Source organism: Beta vulgaris, chromosome 8, assembly GCF_026745355.1.
Source record: "Beta vulgaris subsp. vulgaris cultivar EL10 chromosome 8, EL10.2, whole genome shotgun sequence".
NCBI classification, from domain to species: domain Eukaryota; kingdom Viridiplantae; phylum Streptophyta; class Magnoliopsida; order Caryophyllales; family Amaranthaceae; genus Beta; species Beta vulgaris.
This window is the reverse complement of record NC_079209.1, coordinates 53844165-53859845: the sequence shown is the minus strand read 5'-3', so window position 1 is coordinate 53859845 and position 15681 is coordinate 53844165. Positions and strand designations below refer to the sequence as shown.

At 36.5% G+C, this 15681-nt stretch overlaps 3 protein-coding genes across 3 annotated transcripts; 1 reads left to right on the top strand and 2 right to left on the bottom strand.

Annotated features, from left to right (window-relative positions):
* Positions 1–1064: 1064 nt before the first annotated feature.
* Positions 1065–5576, bottom strand: LOC104901834 (probable inactive purple acid phosphatase 29). Its single transcript, XM_010689460.4, has 4 exons — positions 5144–5576; positions 2506–2927; positions 1639–2083; positions 1065–1469 (listed from the first exon to the last, which is right to left on the bottom strand). The coding sequence occupies exons 1-4, from the start codon at positions 5469–5471 to the stop codon at positions 1426–1428; spliced, it is 1239 nt and encodes a 412-aa protein (XP_010687762.2). The 5' UTR covers positions 5472–5576; the 3' UTR covers positions 1065–1425.
* A 1001-nt stretch (positions 5577–6577) lies between these two features.
* Positions 6578–9428, top strand: LOC104901833 (anthocyanin 3'-O-beta-glucosyltransferase). The gene is made up of 2 exons (XM_010689459.4): positions 6578–7221; positions 8246–9428. The coding sequence occupies exons 1-2, from the start codon at positions 6725–6727 to the stop codon at positions 9255–9257; spliced, it is 1509 nt and encodes a 502-aa protein (XP_010687761.2). The 5' UTR covers positions 6578–6724; the 3' UTR covers positions 9258–9428.
* A 708-nt stretch (positions 9429–10136) lies between these two features.
* On the bottom strand, positions 10137–14830 carry LOC104901894 (probable L-type lectin-domain containing receptor kinase S.5). The gene is given in 3 exon segments (XM_057391597.1): positions 10137–10736; positions 10739–11172; positions 12903–14830. Coding segments are annotated over 3 exon segments (1113 nt in total). The 5' UTR covers positions 12982–14830.
* Between the last annotated feature and the right edge of the window lie 851 nt (positions 14831–15681).

Below are 15681 nucleotides of genomic sequence, written 5' to 3'. Positions count from 1 at the left end.
TTGAGTACCAAATGGGTTCCACCAAGTGGGGAGGGGATGAAATTGAATGTGGATGCAGCATTCAGGGAAGGAGAGAAGATGAGAATGGGGGCAGTGCTGGGGGTTGGAGTTGGGGATGTTTTGATGGCTATGTGTGATAGCTGGAAGGCCAGGAAGGGGAGCTGCACCGCGGAGGTGGGTGAAGCTATGCCAGCCAGGTAAGGTATAATAGTGGCTATGGAAGCGGGCTTTAAAAGCTTTGTGCTAGAGACAGACAATATGCTGCTATGTGAAGCCTTGAAAAGGAAAAAAAAGATTAGCTGAGAGTTTGGTCTTATCTTATAGGACATCTATTTCTTATTGTTGCAGTGTGTGAATGTTTCATTTTGCTTTGTTAAAAGGATCGGGAATCAAGTAGCACATCTTCTAGCCAGATGTAGCTTGGAGAGTGATGGACTTCAGGTCCGGTTGGAAGAAATTCCACCTGATGTAATGCCAATGGTGACAACTGATATTTCGTCTTAATATTATGTTACCCTTTTCCTGTCAAAAAAAGCCAAAAAAATGAAAAATACCAAGGTAATTCCGTGATGTTTGTATATGCCTCTAGTTGATTCTAGAGAAGACTTGAGTCTTGATGGTACGTTAATCAATTATTGATCAATTAGTGGAATGGCTTGGTGCCAACTTATGGTGTTCGTGGATGTTTTCCCGTATTAGGCTTTTACCACATATATCGCTTTTCAAATGATTTTCATATATTTGTGTGTGGAATGTTTTGGATGTGTGTGTTTGTGCTTGATTGTTGTCTTGTTTAAAGATTAATTGGTTCATAGTGTTGAATTCTGATCTAACACCATTAAAAGGGAAAGAGTGTGTTGTTGTTTCCGCTTGTATTTGTGCTTCTTTTCTCAACAGAAGTTGGTATATGATCCATGAGTCACCATCCTGGATTTCATATCAAGAATTTAGCTCACTAATCCAACACCAAGTAGAGACTAATGAAGCCAAAAAGGGGTAATCTCGAATCAAAATTATACTTCATTTAGCTACTTTGTTTGAGGATCAAACAGGGAGAAAAAGAATTCCAAAATCTTGAGAGAAATCCATATCTCCCACACCAATGACTGCAAGCGTCTTATTCATCAAAGTTTACTTACAACACATTAGAAAAGGATAATACTTATAGAGAGTTACACAAGCATAAATAAAAGATACTTCATGGAACTCCTTATCTTAACCTCTACTCCTCTAGTTACATGCATATTTGGATTTTGAAAGGCTAAGATTTGAAGTAACTTAGCGAAATCTTATTTACTATATACTCTCTCTCCCTCTTTCTTTTTTGCTACTCTTTCATCTAAACTCTAATAGCTAAATACTCCTAGCTACTGTTTGCATCTGCGAACAGTGCCATAACATACGCAAATAAGCTTTCGGTACCCCTTATTCGCTCATGATTGGTTTGAACAAAGATGCAGATTGATCTCCTGCATAGGAAAAGCCTAATGGTTAACATCAAGCTCAATTTAAACGAGTTTCGTTGTTCAGATAAGGAACAAGTTCAGACAAAACTTAAGTGAACTGAGCAAAGAAAACTGAACATAAATCATGCAGTACTGATCCATTGTTTTTGAGTAAGAAGTACGGCACACTTACGAGTAGAGGTCCAAAGGACTTCAGGATCAATAAGGGTAAGATAATCATCATGAAGTCGCTTCCATGTAACAATAGACTTAACAGGACCCCAGTTACCATCTTCAGTTTTATCCAGCTTGACATTGATCACTCTTGCCCTTCTCGGCCAACCAGCTATACCGTATCCATGGTAACCAAATCCAGCATCATAGCAAAGTTGTATGTCACAAAGCTTACCACAATAGTCGTTTACATGACCATGTCCAACAAAAGCAGCCTTGATATCCCCTGCTGCACGCATGGTGTCAAAAAACCCAGAATTTACACCTGGGCATATCACTTCCTCCTGTTTTACACCAATCATTTTTGATTCACTGATGTTGTTCAATTCGGGTATTGGAATGTGGAAGAACACCAACCCGGGAGCTGGACCTTTTTGTGGTTCTGGTGCACTCTGGTAGGCTTCCTGCATTCGTAATCAGTATTATCATACCACTTGTCTACAAATTATCTTATATGGAGTATATTTTTCTCAAATACGTTAAAATTGGAGATTACATGGTTCCCTTAAGAAATATACAGAATTTAGTTGTGTTCATCCTGTTTAGCCTCAAGACCGTACCCCAAGCCTGAAGTCTCCTCATAAACAGCAAGTCTTCCAGATATAAGTTATGATTGGCAAAAATAAGTTTGTTAAGCAAAACCTTAAGTTTGAGTTTAAAAGATTTTACTTTCAGCAATAATCGGTTGAGGAGAATACAGCCTAACTCGCACACAAATTATAGTCGACCACACAATTTTTGACATTACAGAGAATTCGAACAACCCCTAGATGGCAACCAAACAATCATTTAAGCAGAAAAGGGAGGGATCAGATGAGATAATTACCTGAAGTTGTTTCGAAGTGCGAAGGAACCATGATTGCTGAGAAGGTTGGATCCACTCATAGCCAAAGTAGATAGGAGGAACCAAGCTGTATGTATAATCACCAGTATCAAGGAGATAAAGGTTCAAGACAGACTTATCTTGCAAAATGGAACCTTCAACACCAGCAACCTCCAAGTTGTAGTTTCCCCATCCCCAAATTTCCTCACCTTCTTCAAGATTGGCAGGATTCTTAAGGGATAAGGTATTCTTCATTCCCGCTATGTATTCCATCACTGCTTCTCTTGAAACTCCAGTCTGCAGAACATTCACATCATGGTTGCCAAGTATAGCAGTCCATGGAATGTTGGACTCAATTGCTGGTGCAAATACTTGATCCATGGATCTATTATAGTTATAGGCATCAATTGTATGCACATTGTCACCTACATTTATGAGACAATTGTGTTAAGTTTTATCAATTATAAGATTAAGAAATCAAGGTAAACTATGCATTAGTTAGTTAATCCACAAAAAATGGGAGTATAATTTTGATGAAGCTACAAACATGAGCATCCAACCTCTCATATAAAGTAGTACTAATTTAAGGTGATTTATATTATATGGTCCGTATGAGAAGTATATAAGATTGTAATTTTTGCACATTTGGGCTGTTAAGAGTATAACACACAGTTGGAAATAGTTGTTCCCAGTGTTAATACCTCAAAATCGGGGTGTTGTGTCGTGTTGTGACTGACACGACACTTTACATGGATACTTCATTTTAAACTAAAAACTTGACTTTTTTCTACAAAATAGCCGAGTCGGACACTTGGACACCCGTATCCGAGTAGACACTCAATTCGTGTCTGAGTAACATAGATTGTCCCACATTTGAGAAAGAAGATAAAAACTATTACATTGTAAGTTAGAGGAGCTACTCCCACCATTGTCAATAATTTTTAATATGAAATGTTATTTGGGCTTGTATGTGAACCGAGCTCTCCTCTTACAAAAGCTCATTTGGTTTAGTATAGAATATCCTTCGGACTTTTTTTTTTTGCCAAAAAAAATAATTTTTTTATTTTATATTGGCATCATGCAGGTACTACACTGGTTTAGGGTAAAACCCATGGCGAGGCTCTCATCACATGTGGGCACTGGGCAAGTCCAATAAAAAATTATACTATCTTTATTTTCAAAAAGACATTTATATTTTTCACTTATGTCAATGCAAAACTTTAAATACCAATACCGTAATTATGTATCTTTAGAAATTATAAATATTAAATATTTATTTAATATACATATTACAACGAATCTAACAAGATTTCATTTGACAACTAGTTATTAGGCCCGGGCTATGCCCCGGGTAAGAAAAAAATGTTCATTTATTAATATTGTACTTTGATATGATAACACTAAATAAAACTTGGTCTAGTAGTTAAAACTTTAGTACATAAACTTGAGGTCATGGGATCAAAATCTATCCTATGCAATTTCTAATTTTTTTATTGTACATGGATAACATGAACTAAAACTTCCTAGGGAGAGCGCCACGTTGCACCGTTTCTTGTTTCCGCACTCCTTTTAATATATTAGTATAGATATTTTTCCTTATGTATAACTCACAAATGATGGTTAGAAGGAAAATTAGTAAATAGTGAAAGATATCAAGTGTAACAATCTTTTTAGTATATAGAAGTAATTGAATATCAAGTTTAGCTTCGCTCACTTAATAAACATTTTATCTCATAACCTCAAGTGACCAAATGAAGGCATTTGGAGGAGATTTCCACTTACATTACCCCCTTAGATCATGTTCTCCCCAGCTTATTTTCAGTTCAGCTCAATTCGGTTCGGTTCGGATCAGTTCAGTTCAGCTGGACAATACTTTTGCTCTCACATATCACTATTCATTTCAGTTCAGTTTAGTTCTATTCAATTCAGTTCAATTTAATTCAATTCAGTTCAGTTCAATTTAATTCAGTTCAGTTCAGTTCAGTCCAGCTGTTTTATGCCGAAGAGAACATGCCCTTATTCCAAGTGTATGACCATGTGGGTCGGCCCTTATGCAAGAGCAACCCACAAGTTATTCACCTTACCAAAAAAAATTAATCCACCTACCGAAAAGACAAATACTGCATCTTAGAAAACAGACTAGATATATGTGCAACTCCATTAAGAATAAGGAATGGCCTAGTAGTTACAGCTTCTCTTAATTCTCATCCTAAACAATTTTTTTTGACGGCCCTAAATAAATTGCGAACTCTTTATTTCCCAACTTGTCAAGGTTTTTCTTTACCTTATAAAAAATAAAAATATGTGCAACTACACTATACGGAAAAAAGGTAGGTTGAAATAATTCAGACATGCGGAAAAACATGAAGGAAAGTAAATACTACCTCTGTTTTTATTTAGTTGCAATATTTTGACTTTCACGCTTGCCAATGTATAATTTCAAATCGTTTTATCTCTAATTATATGTAAGTAAAAATTATAAAAATTTGATATTATGAAAACTTACATCGAAACGAATCAAACAAGACCCCACATGACTATATTTTGTTTAACATATAAATCAATAAATGTGATCAAATAAGATAACATGAATAGTGCAATTTGTCAAACGTTGCAACTAAAAAAACGGAGGTAGTATTACCAGTGAAAACAATGAGGTCAGGCTTCTCCATCTGAATAAAACGGCGCAGATAATCAGTAGTGTTGAGATCAGAGCAAGTATCCATTTGAGAGGGCAAAACATCAGCACAAGGTGTATCTTTCCCATTAGCATAATGCATATCTGAGATTTGAAGTATCTTAAATTCTCCATTTTTATTGAACCTTAACTTCTTTTGCTCATCTTTACTAATACTATTTTCTGAGCTCGCAATTTTTGGAATACATATTGATATTCCTATTATTAGTATTACTAAACCCAGAAAACCCATTTCATTTCTTGCTTTTGAGCTCCTTAAACTTGACCTCATTTTCGATTTTTTACTTGCTGAAAATGCTTTTGTGAATACTTTATCACTTTATGATGCTACATATATTTATAATCGAATATTTTTGGTCTATGATTTTTCTTATTGGTATAATGAAAGGTTATTACTCTGTGAAATATTTTATATATTGTTGGTTGGCTCGTGATGCGCGAGGGAGTTGGGTGTTTTCATGGCTAAATGGTAAATTCACATACTCACGTGTCACTTTGATAAAATTTAATATTTTAAAGCTTTTTTCCCCCACAAATCCACAATATCCCACCTTTGGTGCCTCGTGTGGCACGGGGGGACGGGGGGTGATTCCTGAAGATTTTAGCTTTTCGATGAATATTATTTGTAGTTTCTTGTAATTGCTTTATCTTGTACGGAGAATATAAACATTAATTTAATAATATTAGTGTGCAAGGAAATTTGATAGATACTACTTTCGAGTTTAAAGAAAATTTTGCGCTATTTAAATACTAATTTTGATCGCATTTTAAAACTAATATATAATACAAATGCTATCATACACCTTATTTGTTTTAAAATAACTGAAAAATTTGTTTGAAAAAACGCTCATATAAATATAGAATGTTTCACGTATTTTAGAACTGAAGAAGTAACGTATTGATGGTTTAGTCTCAAAATGTATAGAGATTTATTCATCGATACTTAAATATACTTCCTCTCTATTCCAATTTAGTTGTGATGCTTTTAAAATCACGAACTCCTAGACAAATTTTGAAGAGGATAAAGATAGAGAAAAAGAAATAAAATGGTCTCATGTGATAGAAGAAAGATAGAGAGAAATTATTACCCAAAATAAATTAAAGTGTCACAACTAAATTAAAACTTCCCAAAATAGAAAGTATCACAACTAAATTGAAACGATAATAAATAATTTAAGTAGTGCATTGAAATATGTAAAAAACAAAAGTGAGGAAATATAATAAACGGATCTATTTTTTTAGTAAGGTAAGAAATCGCTTGCAAGTAGGGGAGAGATTGGGGATTTCTCTCTGTATGGAGTACGACTCGATCCCAGAATATATAAGTTCCTCGCTAGGCTATCACCTGTTGCTAAAAAAAGAGTTAGATCTAAAATCTATTTACGTACTCTTGCCGTCTTGCGTATCCTCGAGCAACACGAGCTAGCAATAGCATTGCTATAACGAAAGTGTCCAACATATATAATCCTTGAATCCAACCCTTGTTCAACCAAAGCTTTTGATCAAGAAAAAAACAAATAAGAGATGGAGTCAAAAGCAGTAGCAAATGGAAGCACAAAAAGCAAGCTCACGGCATACTTCCTACCATACTTAACACCAAGCCATTACATACCCCTCTTTCAGATTGCTAAGCTCTTCGCATCCCGCGGAGTGCACGTAATTTTCCTAAGCACTCCTCACAATGCGCTCTCGTTTCGCGACACCATCGACTCCCTTAACAAACTTGGCCTCCACATTGATCTCGAGTATGTCGACTTCCCTAGTAAGGAAGTTGGCTTACCTGAGGGGGTTGAGAATTTTAGCACTGCAACAAATTTGGATGTAGCTGGAAAAGTTTTTCGAGCTTTTTTCATGCTTCAAGGTCCTATGGAAGCTAAGGTTAGGGCGGCTAAACCTGACTTTGTTGTTGCTGATATGCACTGCTTTTGGGCTACTGAGCTTGCTGCTGAGCTTGGTATTCCTCGCTTGATCTATCATGTTCGAGCTTTTTTTGCTCTGGCTGCTGTTGATGCTATTGCTAGGTACCATAAACTTCACTTTTATTTTTAATTTATTGCTTATACTCAATAGATTATGTTAAAAGCCAATTTAATTCTACTACTAGATCAATCAATTCTATACATGCTGGTCAATATTTCTACACTATCTGGTTGATTGGACTAATACTTATATGCTTTTTATGTCTTCAAGTGTACTCTGGTTTTGGAAATTTGTTAATCTTAGGCCAAAACGCAATATATACATTTTCAAATTGGTAGAATTGTCAGGAATCCATGACAAAATCATGTTTTCTTTCATATCTAGTAAACATTGAATAGTTCCATTTGTAGAGGTATAGGTTGTGGTTAGCACAATCATTCAAAATTCGCTTTTACTATTCTCACATATGGTTTCTCGACATAAGTAGATGTGATAGATGTTAGTTACAATGCTAGTTTATTACGGTCTATTAGTTATCGTTTCTCATTTAGTTTATCACAAACACTATCCTGGCCTCTAAAATGACATAAGTAATGTTTAACAATGATAGTGGTTATAGTAGAGGTTAGTTGTTGTGCTAGTTGTAATCATTAGATTGATAGTCTACTAGTCCTTTGTTAGATTAGTATACAATAATTATTATATTTATATACATAGACCTAAAAGCGAATTTTCTAAATGTCCTTAAAAACAGTATCTCAACTAAAGTTTACTTTATTGAACACTATTTCACCATCAATTCAAATGAAAGACACATGAAAATTAAATTTGTTGCCAAAAAACTGTTGGCCTAATACACTCTTTTCATCCTAATTAGTAGAGTAACCAAAACTATGAAAGATGTTTAAAAATCGATTGGCAAAGTATAATATTTCTATTATTGTAGTTGTTCTGTAAGACTGCATCCATTACAATCTACAACTCCATCCTTTTATCTATGAACTTAACACTTACTAAAAGTGAATGCATCACAATAAAATCAACATTTGCACTTTTTAAGCTTATTTGTTCTCTGTTTCTCTACTTGGATCACTCGTTGATCATAGTATGTTGTTGTTCATGTAGGCTTGCTCCTCATGAGGGTATCCAATCCGATGAAGAACCCTTCCTCATTCCAGGCCTCCCACATCCGATCTACATGACCCGATCAGAACTTCCACAATGGATCCAAACTCCTAGTCCTTACACCACCTTCGCCAACAAAGTCACTGAGGGTGATCGCAATTGTTATGGTGCTCTTGTTGATAGCTTCTATGACTTGGAGAAGGACTACATAGAGTACTACAGGAACACATTGGGTCGTCGTGCCTGGTGCCTCGGCCCACTTTTCTTACACCATGATGTTGTACTCGGCAAACTCAACCCCAATATCAACCAAGAAAGTAATGAAGTAGAGCAAGAGAAGAAGCACCCATGTTTGGAATGGCTGGACACAATGCCAAAAGGAAAAGTTGTATATGTAAGTTTTGGAACTTTGTCGCGATTCAGTTCAGCTCAGTTATTTGAGATTGCTTCGGCACTCGAATCCTCAGGCCATCCATTTATATGGGTGGTCAGGAAAAAGGAGGAAACAGGGGAAGAAGGGGATAAATGGTTACCTGAGGGATTTGAGGAAAGGATAACACAGAAACGTATTGGGGTTCTCATGGCGTGGGCACCCCAAGCGAAGATATTAGAGCATCCAGCTACTGGCGGATTTATGACTCATTGTGGATGGAACTCGTCGATGGAGGCCATCACTGCAGGGTTACCTGTAGTGGCTTGGCCTCTATCCGCGGAACAATTCTACCATCGAAGGTTGTTTATTGATGTGTTGAAGACCGGAGTTGGGGTAGGGAACATGAAGTGGAGCTCCATGATTGATGGAACAGATGAGTTAGTGGAAAGAGGTAATATAGAGAATGGTTTGAGGGAGTTGATGGGTGATCATGAGGAAGCTGAGGAAAGACGACGCAGAGCTAACAAGTTTGGAATTGCTGCTAAGAAAGCAGTTGAGGAAGGTGGTTCTTCTTATGATGATTTAACTTCTGTTATTGAAGATATTCAACGTCTCAAGCTGTCTAATGTTGCTACATGATTTGAGTTCACCATGTCCTCAGATGTCATTCTGTGAACTTTGACATTGGTATCCATTAGACCATTAGTGGGAAATAGTCAATCTAAGAGAATCTTACCATCTTTGTTTTGAAGGTTTTTTCACAATAATGTATTGATTTTTTTAAATATAACCATTTCACATTGATCAAAAGACTTAAAACAGAGCACATAAATCATCCGTGTCTGCATATAAATCCCTTCAACAATTGGTGTATAGATGAGCCTTTTATTATGTCCCCATTATTGTTAATACTTAGTTACATAATCCTGAAGTTAATCCTTTATTAAACCAAAAGTAACTAACTATATCTAATTCTTGATTTAGATCATACATTGCTTAACTCAAATTGATTGACGGAGTTATATTTGGATGAGAACAAATATTTAAAGTATTGAACTATGTCCTCTTTGTTTAGACTAAATAAAATAAGGATGATTACAATATATGCTTTCTCTGATCTACCCAGATTGTGTTGTTTCTACAAAATATTGTAATAAACATTCTAGCAATATTTTGTAATTTTATAACCTTGTTCACCTTATAAAACATGGTTTCAGCAAAAAAAAAAAAAAAGGGTCTTAACTAGGGAATACTATTCAACCAAATTTCAAATGTAAGAACTAGCAATCCACTTGATCTGCACAACTATATATGGAAGGGAAATTGATCTTTTATTCATATATATTCAACTTCTCAAGTACTCACATGTAATATTTAATTTAGAACAACATCAATTACTTTGAAACAAAGCATACATAATACAGATTAAATCATGGAAATTTTTTTTAAAAAAATTACATTGTTAAACGAGAACATGATCAGAAGTTAAGAAAAAGATGATGACATTGAAAAGACGAATCACCTTCCACTGAGGCTAGACATTGTACTTAGCATTCCTCCGCCACAAGAATCATTAGAGGTGAAAGATGGGGAAGGCGCTGGCCATACGAAGGCAGGCTTCTCGATAGGGACTGATGGTAGACTTGCTTCACCTATCAAAACCTGCAGAACATATCTTATAGATGGCCTCATGGTTGGATTTGGATGGCAACAAGCTAACCCCAATAGAAGCATACAATTTGCTTGCTTTTCATCACAATTCCCCTTCAATTTAAGGTCTATAGCACTGGTAATCGACTCTGATGAATAAAGTTTCCATACCCAATCAATTATATTGTCAACATATTCATTTTCCCATCGAATTCCTGTTCTTTTCCCAGAGGTTAGCACTAGTGCCAGAACACCAAATGCAAATACATCTGTTTCTGTTGTTGTTTTACCGGTGAGAAAGATCTCTGGTGCCATGTACCCAGGTGTTCCGGCAATTTCTTTTGTTGAATGATGAGTCTTCTCACTTAGTTTAAACATTCGAGCTAGTCCAAAATCTCCAAGTCTTGCATTAAACTCGAAATCCAACATTATGTTGCTGGCTTTTATATCCCTGTGTAATACACTAATACTCTTCTTAAGCACTCATTGTGAAGATAATCCAAAGCTTGGGCAACGCCACAGAGAATGTTATATCTCTTATACCAACTTATCTTTATATCATAAGTCTCCTTGCTTAAGTTCCCTTCGTCGTTATATAGCAATGTGTCTAAACTTCTGTTGTGCATATACTCGTATACTAAGAGGAGCTCGTTTCTCTCATAACACCATCCAATTAGTTCTACAATATTCTTATGATGAAGGCTACCAATCGTGGTGACTTCAGCAATCAGATTTTCCATTCCTTTTGGTGTGTCGTTTTTTATTCTTTTTACCGCCACTAGTTGTCCCCCCAAAGTTCCTTTAAAAACTATGCCAAAGCCTCCTCTCCCAAGTTCATTTTTCTTATTGAAATTCCCTGTAGCAGCCTTGAGATCCTTGAGTTTGAACTTCTTCGGACCAACTCCTGAAAATATGGGTAAATTGTACACATCAGATGACCCTTTTCGTATTATGCGGTAAAAGTAACCACCAACTACACAGAATGAACCCAAAATGATCACAGATATCCCAATCCAAAGTAGCACTTGAAGGATTTCTAGCTCTGATGGAGGTATAGGGTCTTCATCTATGCCGTTAATGCTGAAATACCATTCTCGAATGCAGTTCCGCTCAACTGTATAGGGTCCAGTTGAAGCGGAAAACCCGAAATATACTTTTGAAGGAAGATACTCAGAAAGGTTAAGATTAGAAATTGATAAAACGGCAGATTTATCTTGTACAAAATTCCCTTTAAAAACAGATATAGTCATGGTTTTTGTCCGACCATCATAGATGATCATAGCGGTAAGATTTTTACCACATGCAATAATAATTTCTGAACTAGTCAATGTGGTTTGGTTTCTACCGCGACTATTCTGCTGGCAGAGGATCCATTGGTGCTGGGGTTAACTATTCTGAGCCACTGATCTGAGCTATTATCTGGAACCCTCATATCTTCAGTCATGATAAAGGCTAGCCCATCACCAGGAGGATTAGACTCGGGTGTCACATTGAGCACGAATGTAGAGTTGAAAGTTGCAACATGCCCCTCCTTCCATAGTATGATGGGCTTCTTATATAGGATTCTTCCTGAAAGATTGTGGATGGAATCACGATTGTCCCTTGTAACTTGAAGGGCATCTCCAACTATGTATGCATCCCCACTTCTTTCGAAATCTTGCTCAACTTCTTGTGGAAAACTTAAATAGGAGAATTCCAAGCACCATCCTTGACAAACTGCACCAACCAGTAGCAACAATTGAAGCACAAGAAGCTTGTTACTACCATGACTTAAATTATGAGTCTTGATTTGTGCCATCTTCATCATAACCAGGTATTGGTATTGAGTGGGGTAAAAGAATGTCAGTGAGGTAATGTTTTGTCTATTCATCAGTAGAAATGTTAGTGATCAATTTGACAGTTATCATATTTCTATTTGTTTTGATCATTACTCAGTCTTCTTGTCTTCTGCTTTAGTTTATTCATTTCTCATCTGGGAAAGTTTTTTTCCTGAGAATATACTTCATATTGTTGATTATTTCTACATTCTTTGCCTTTTTAGTTCATTCCTTCTATATATTTCAATGACATTCTTTAAACAACACGCGAAAGTTTCAATAATTCCTTTTCAACGGGCGTACTCAGTCATGAACATCATGGCTTATGCATCAGACATGCTCCCATGCCCATCTTTTAGTAATCCTTTTTGTCTGACTAGAACGTATTAACTGGTACCGATTTTGTTTTCGTGTACATGAATCACTAAAGTTTGAAGCTCCCAAACATTTTACTTTTAGAAGGCAGCAACTATTCGTGGTCAAGAATCATGATATTAATAGAAAAAAAGATGGAGAGAGTGTTGGACAGTGGCGGATCTAGGATTTGACTCACTTGGGCTCGAAGTCCTTTAGAAAACCCGGGAGAAATTTAATTAAAGTTGTTTATGCATTACCAGCAGCAACACATATTTGAGCATTCAAAAATATAGATTTACAAAAGGACAATTATATCCTCAACTCTTTTGGAATAAATACAAATCCAAATAGCTACATATTAACTATTTATAAACTGAAAATTGGAACGCAAAAGTTCAAAAATAATATATAGAGTCACAATCAAATATTAGTTCTTGTTTCGGTATTGAACAAGAGGTACCTGATATTACGAGGTCGTCATGTATAATAGTCCTTGAACCTCGCCGGTAAGATGTGCCTGCAATATGAACTCCAAACATGGGGTGGGGTCTGGGGTCCCCATGGCGGAGCCTCGGACGCTCAAGTCAGTACCCAAAGATGGATAAATATAAGGGGAGAAAGTAGGGTAATTTGTAGAGAGGGTAGAGAGATCCCTTTACCTTGACCATAAGTCCCTTATCTATAATAGTGACTTATTAGGTTAAATAGAGTAAATGAGCCTCTTAGGGCCTATGCTTAGAATACTTAGGCACCAGATCCTTGCTAGACGGTCCCGTAGACATCCGCCAGCCGATGCCGTTCCTGGCCTTGATGTCACCCCTCTTAGAGAGCATGCTTGGCTAGATAGCCTAGCGGATGCCGGAGTTAGGGTGTCGTCTGATTTTTACGACCGCTTGCAGGAGTTTGCAACTCCTAACCCTCCTGTTATTAATTCAGGTGACGACAGCGATTCAATTGCTACCGTCATGGCTCGCGATGATAATACTGAAGCTGTTTATCAGCGTAGAACTGGCGCAACTGCTAGCGTATCTACTCCTCTGGCAGCTTCTGCATATGTAGCCAGCTCAAGTCGGTCGGCAGAACTCGCGGCCGATCAAGGTTTGAATGCTCCGTGACTTCCGGAGGATGCCTCTGCCAGCCCTCTTAGTACTAGAGTAACTTCACAGATAATCTGAGTGCATTTGCTCCTGAGTACTAGAGTAACTTCACAGATAATCTGAGTGCATTTGCTCCTGAGTACACATGGTTGCTTAGAGAGTGCACAAATCATGGGTGTCTAAATAGCAAATGAATTTCTCCTGAGCAGTTTGTTGAATGATTAATGTGCAAACAACAGGTCCAAATAAATGCTTAATTGATCCCATCAAATAATAAGGAACTTCAAGAAAATTAATGTCATATTGTAGTAATATGCTGTGATTGGAATTTCTAAAGACCAATGAGACTTGGTTTAGTGATTATTATCCAATAGAATAGTAGGTGAACTCAAGTCACCCTACCACATTAATACCATATTGATTTCAATAGTGGTGCTACCTAGGCACACATAACACTAGCTTGATGTTCTCACTAGTCAGAAAAGAAAAGAGAATGCAGATGTTGGACAATGAAAACCTTATTTTGGGTGCAAAATCAGATTGAAATACTTGACGCAAAACGTTGGAGATGCAGGGATTTCATTGAAGCATATTATCAAACACTCTATGTGCATTATCGATATGTGCTTTCCTACCTAACATTCATTGATTAATCTAACCCCAAAATGATAAAGGTATATTCATTTGATGTAAACATACATTGATCTCAACAATAGCAGACCAAAATTCAAGTCATTGTACACAATTTCAAGTTCTAAATTGTATATCAACAATAATGGCAAAGATAGAGAACTTATCTTTTCATTGAGTTCTTGCCCTCTGTTTGGGAAAGTTCTGATTCTTTCTCTTTGTTTGTGAAGGTTCGTTGTGATTCTTGTTCTAGAGAGAAGCCGATGAAAATCTGGCATTAGTTGTACTGAAGGTCGTCCAAGTAACAACAGTCAACAACATATACCAGAGCCTAGACTGCCTAGTTCTTCTCCTACTCCAGTAGCTTCATCTTGAGAGTCACATTCATCTGATATGTTTGTGTAGTAAATGAAAGACTCCACCTTGTTTAAACCCCTGGTGAAAAATTCGTAGTATCGCGGCTGTACTAGCAGTAAGCCAGTAACATTGAATCACACGCTTGGCTGTACTTCTCTCTTGTTGACCATGATTTTCCTTCCATGTATCTTTCTGATTTTTTCAATTTTGCCAAGTAGAGTAGCTAATTATGAGCGGTAATTCTATAATTGATTATAGCGTGAAGTCAGTGAACGCCATCCATAATTCCATATGCCATAGGTATGTAATTAATAGGTTGACCGTCCCGCAATCTCCACCGCTATCTCTCCCAGAGATTTCGGAGCAATAATTAATTATTATTACCCCTCCTTCTAGCGCCAGTACCAGATATTACGAGGTCGTCATGTATAATAGTCCTTGAACCTCGCCGGTAAGATGTGCAATATGAACTCCAAACATGGGGTTGGGTCCGCATGACGGGGCCTCCGACGTTCAAGTCAGTACACAAAGATGGATAAATATAAGGGGAGAAAGTAGGTAATTTGTAGAGAGGGTAGAGAGATCCCTTTACCTTGACCATAAGTCCCCTATTTATAATAATGACTTATTAGGTTAATTAGAGAAAATAAGCCTCTTAGGGCCTACGGGCCATATAACGAGTTATTCCCAATAGAGGAACGATCATACTCATATTGGGCCTATATGTTATTGTTAAGGTAATCGGGAATATAGACCGCTTTAGGTAGCGTCATTATTATTCCCATACAGTTCTGATTCTTAAAATAATTGAGAGTGGATAAAAGTTAATATGACTGATCCTTATATATTTTCACATTTTGGTATGGTTCTCATATTAATCCAAACTCTTATCTTTTTGCATTATCAAATATATTTTGGGTATATTGTATATAGAAAATTTAAGAGCTCATATTATTTCGATAAGGTAGCCCTTAAACTTAGGTGTTTTTGAAAATTGTAAAGTATAGATTATTATAAGGTGGGTAAAAGCTGGGGTTCTTTGAGAAATTTTCCCAAAAAATAAATGAACAAATGCTCCATAAAACTTAATACTAAAAGAAAGCAAACAAAATTAAAAAGTAGTCTAGTTGAATAAAAAAGGTAGAGTTGTATTCT

Excerpts from the sequence above, each read along its gene's own strand:
- LOC104901834 (XM_010689460.4), bottom strand. The coding sequence starts at position 5,471 with ATGAGGTCAAGTTTAAGGAGCTCAAAAGCAAGAAATGAAATGGGTTTT. Across the intron at positions 2,928-5,143 it reads TGACCTCATTGTTTTCACTG|GTGACAATGTGCATACAATT; the intron begins GTAATACTACCT and ends TCATAAATGTAG. Across the intron at positions 1,470-1,638 it reads AGTCCTTTGGACCTCTACTC|GAGATCAATCTGCATCTTTG; the intron begins GTAAGTGTGCCG and ends TTTCCTATGCAG.
- LOC104901833 (XM_010689459.4), top strand. The coding sequence starts at position 6,725 with ATGGAGTCAAAAGCAGTAGCAAATGGAAGCACAAAAAGCAAGCTCACG. Across the intron at positions 7,222-8,245 it reads GCTGTTGATGCTATTGCTAG|GCTTGCTCCTCATGAGGGTA; the intron begins GTACCATAAACT and ends TTGTTCATGTAG.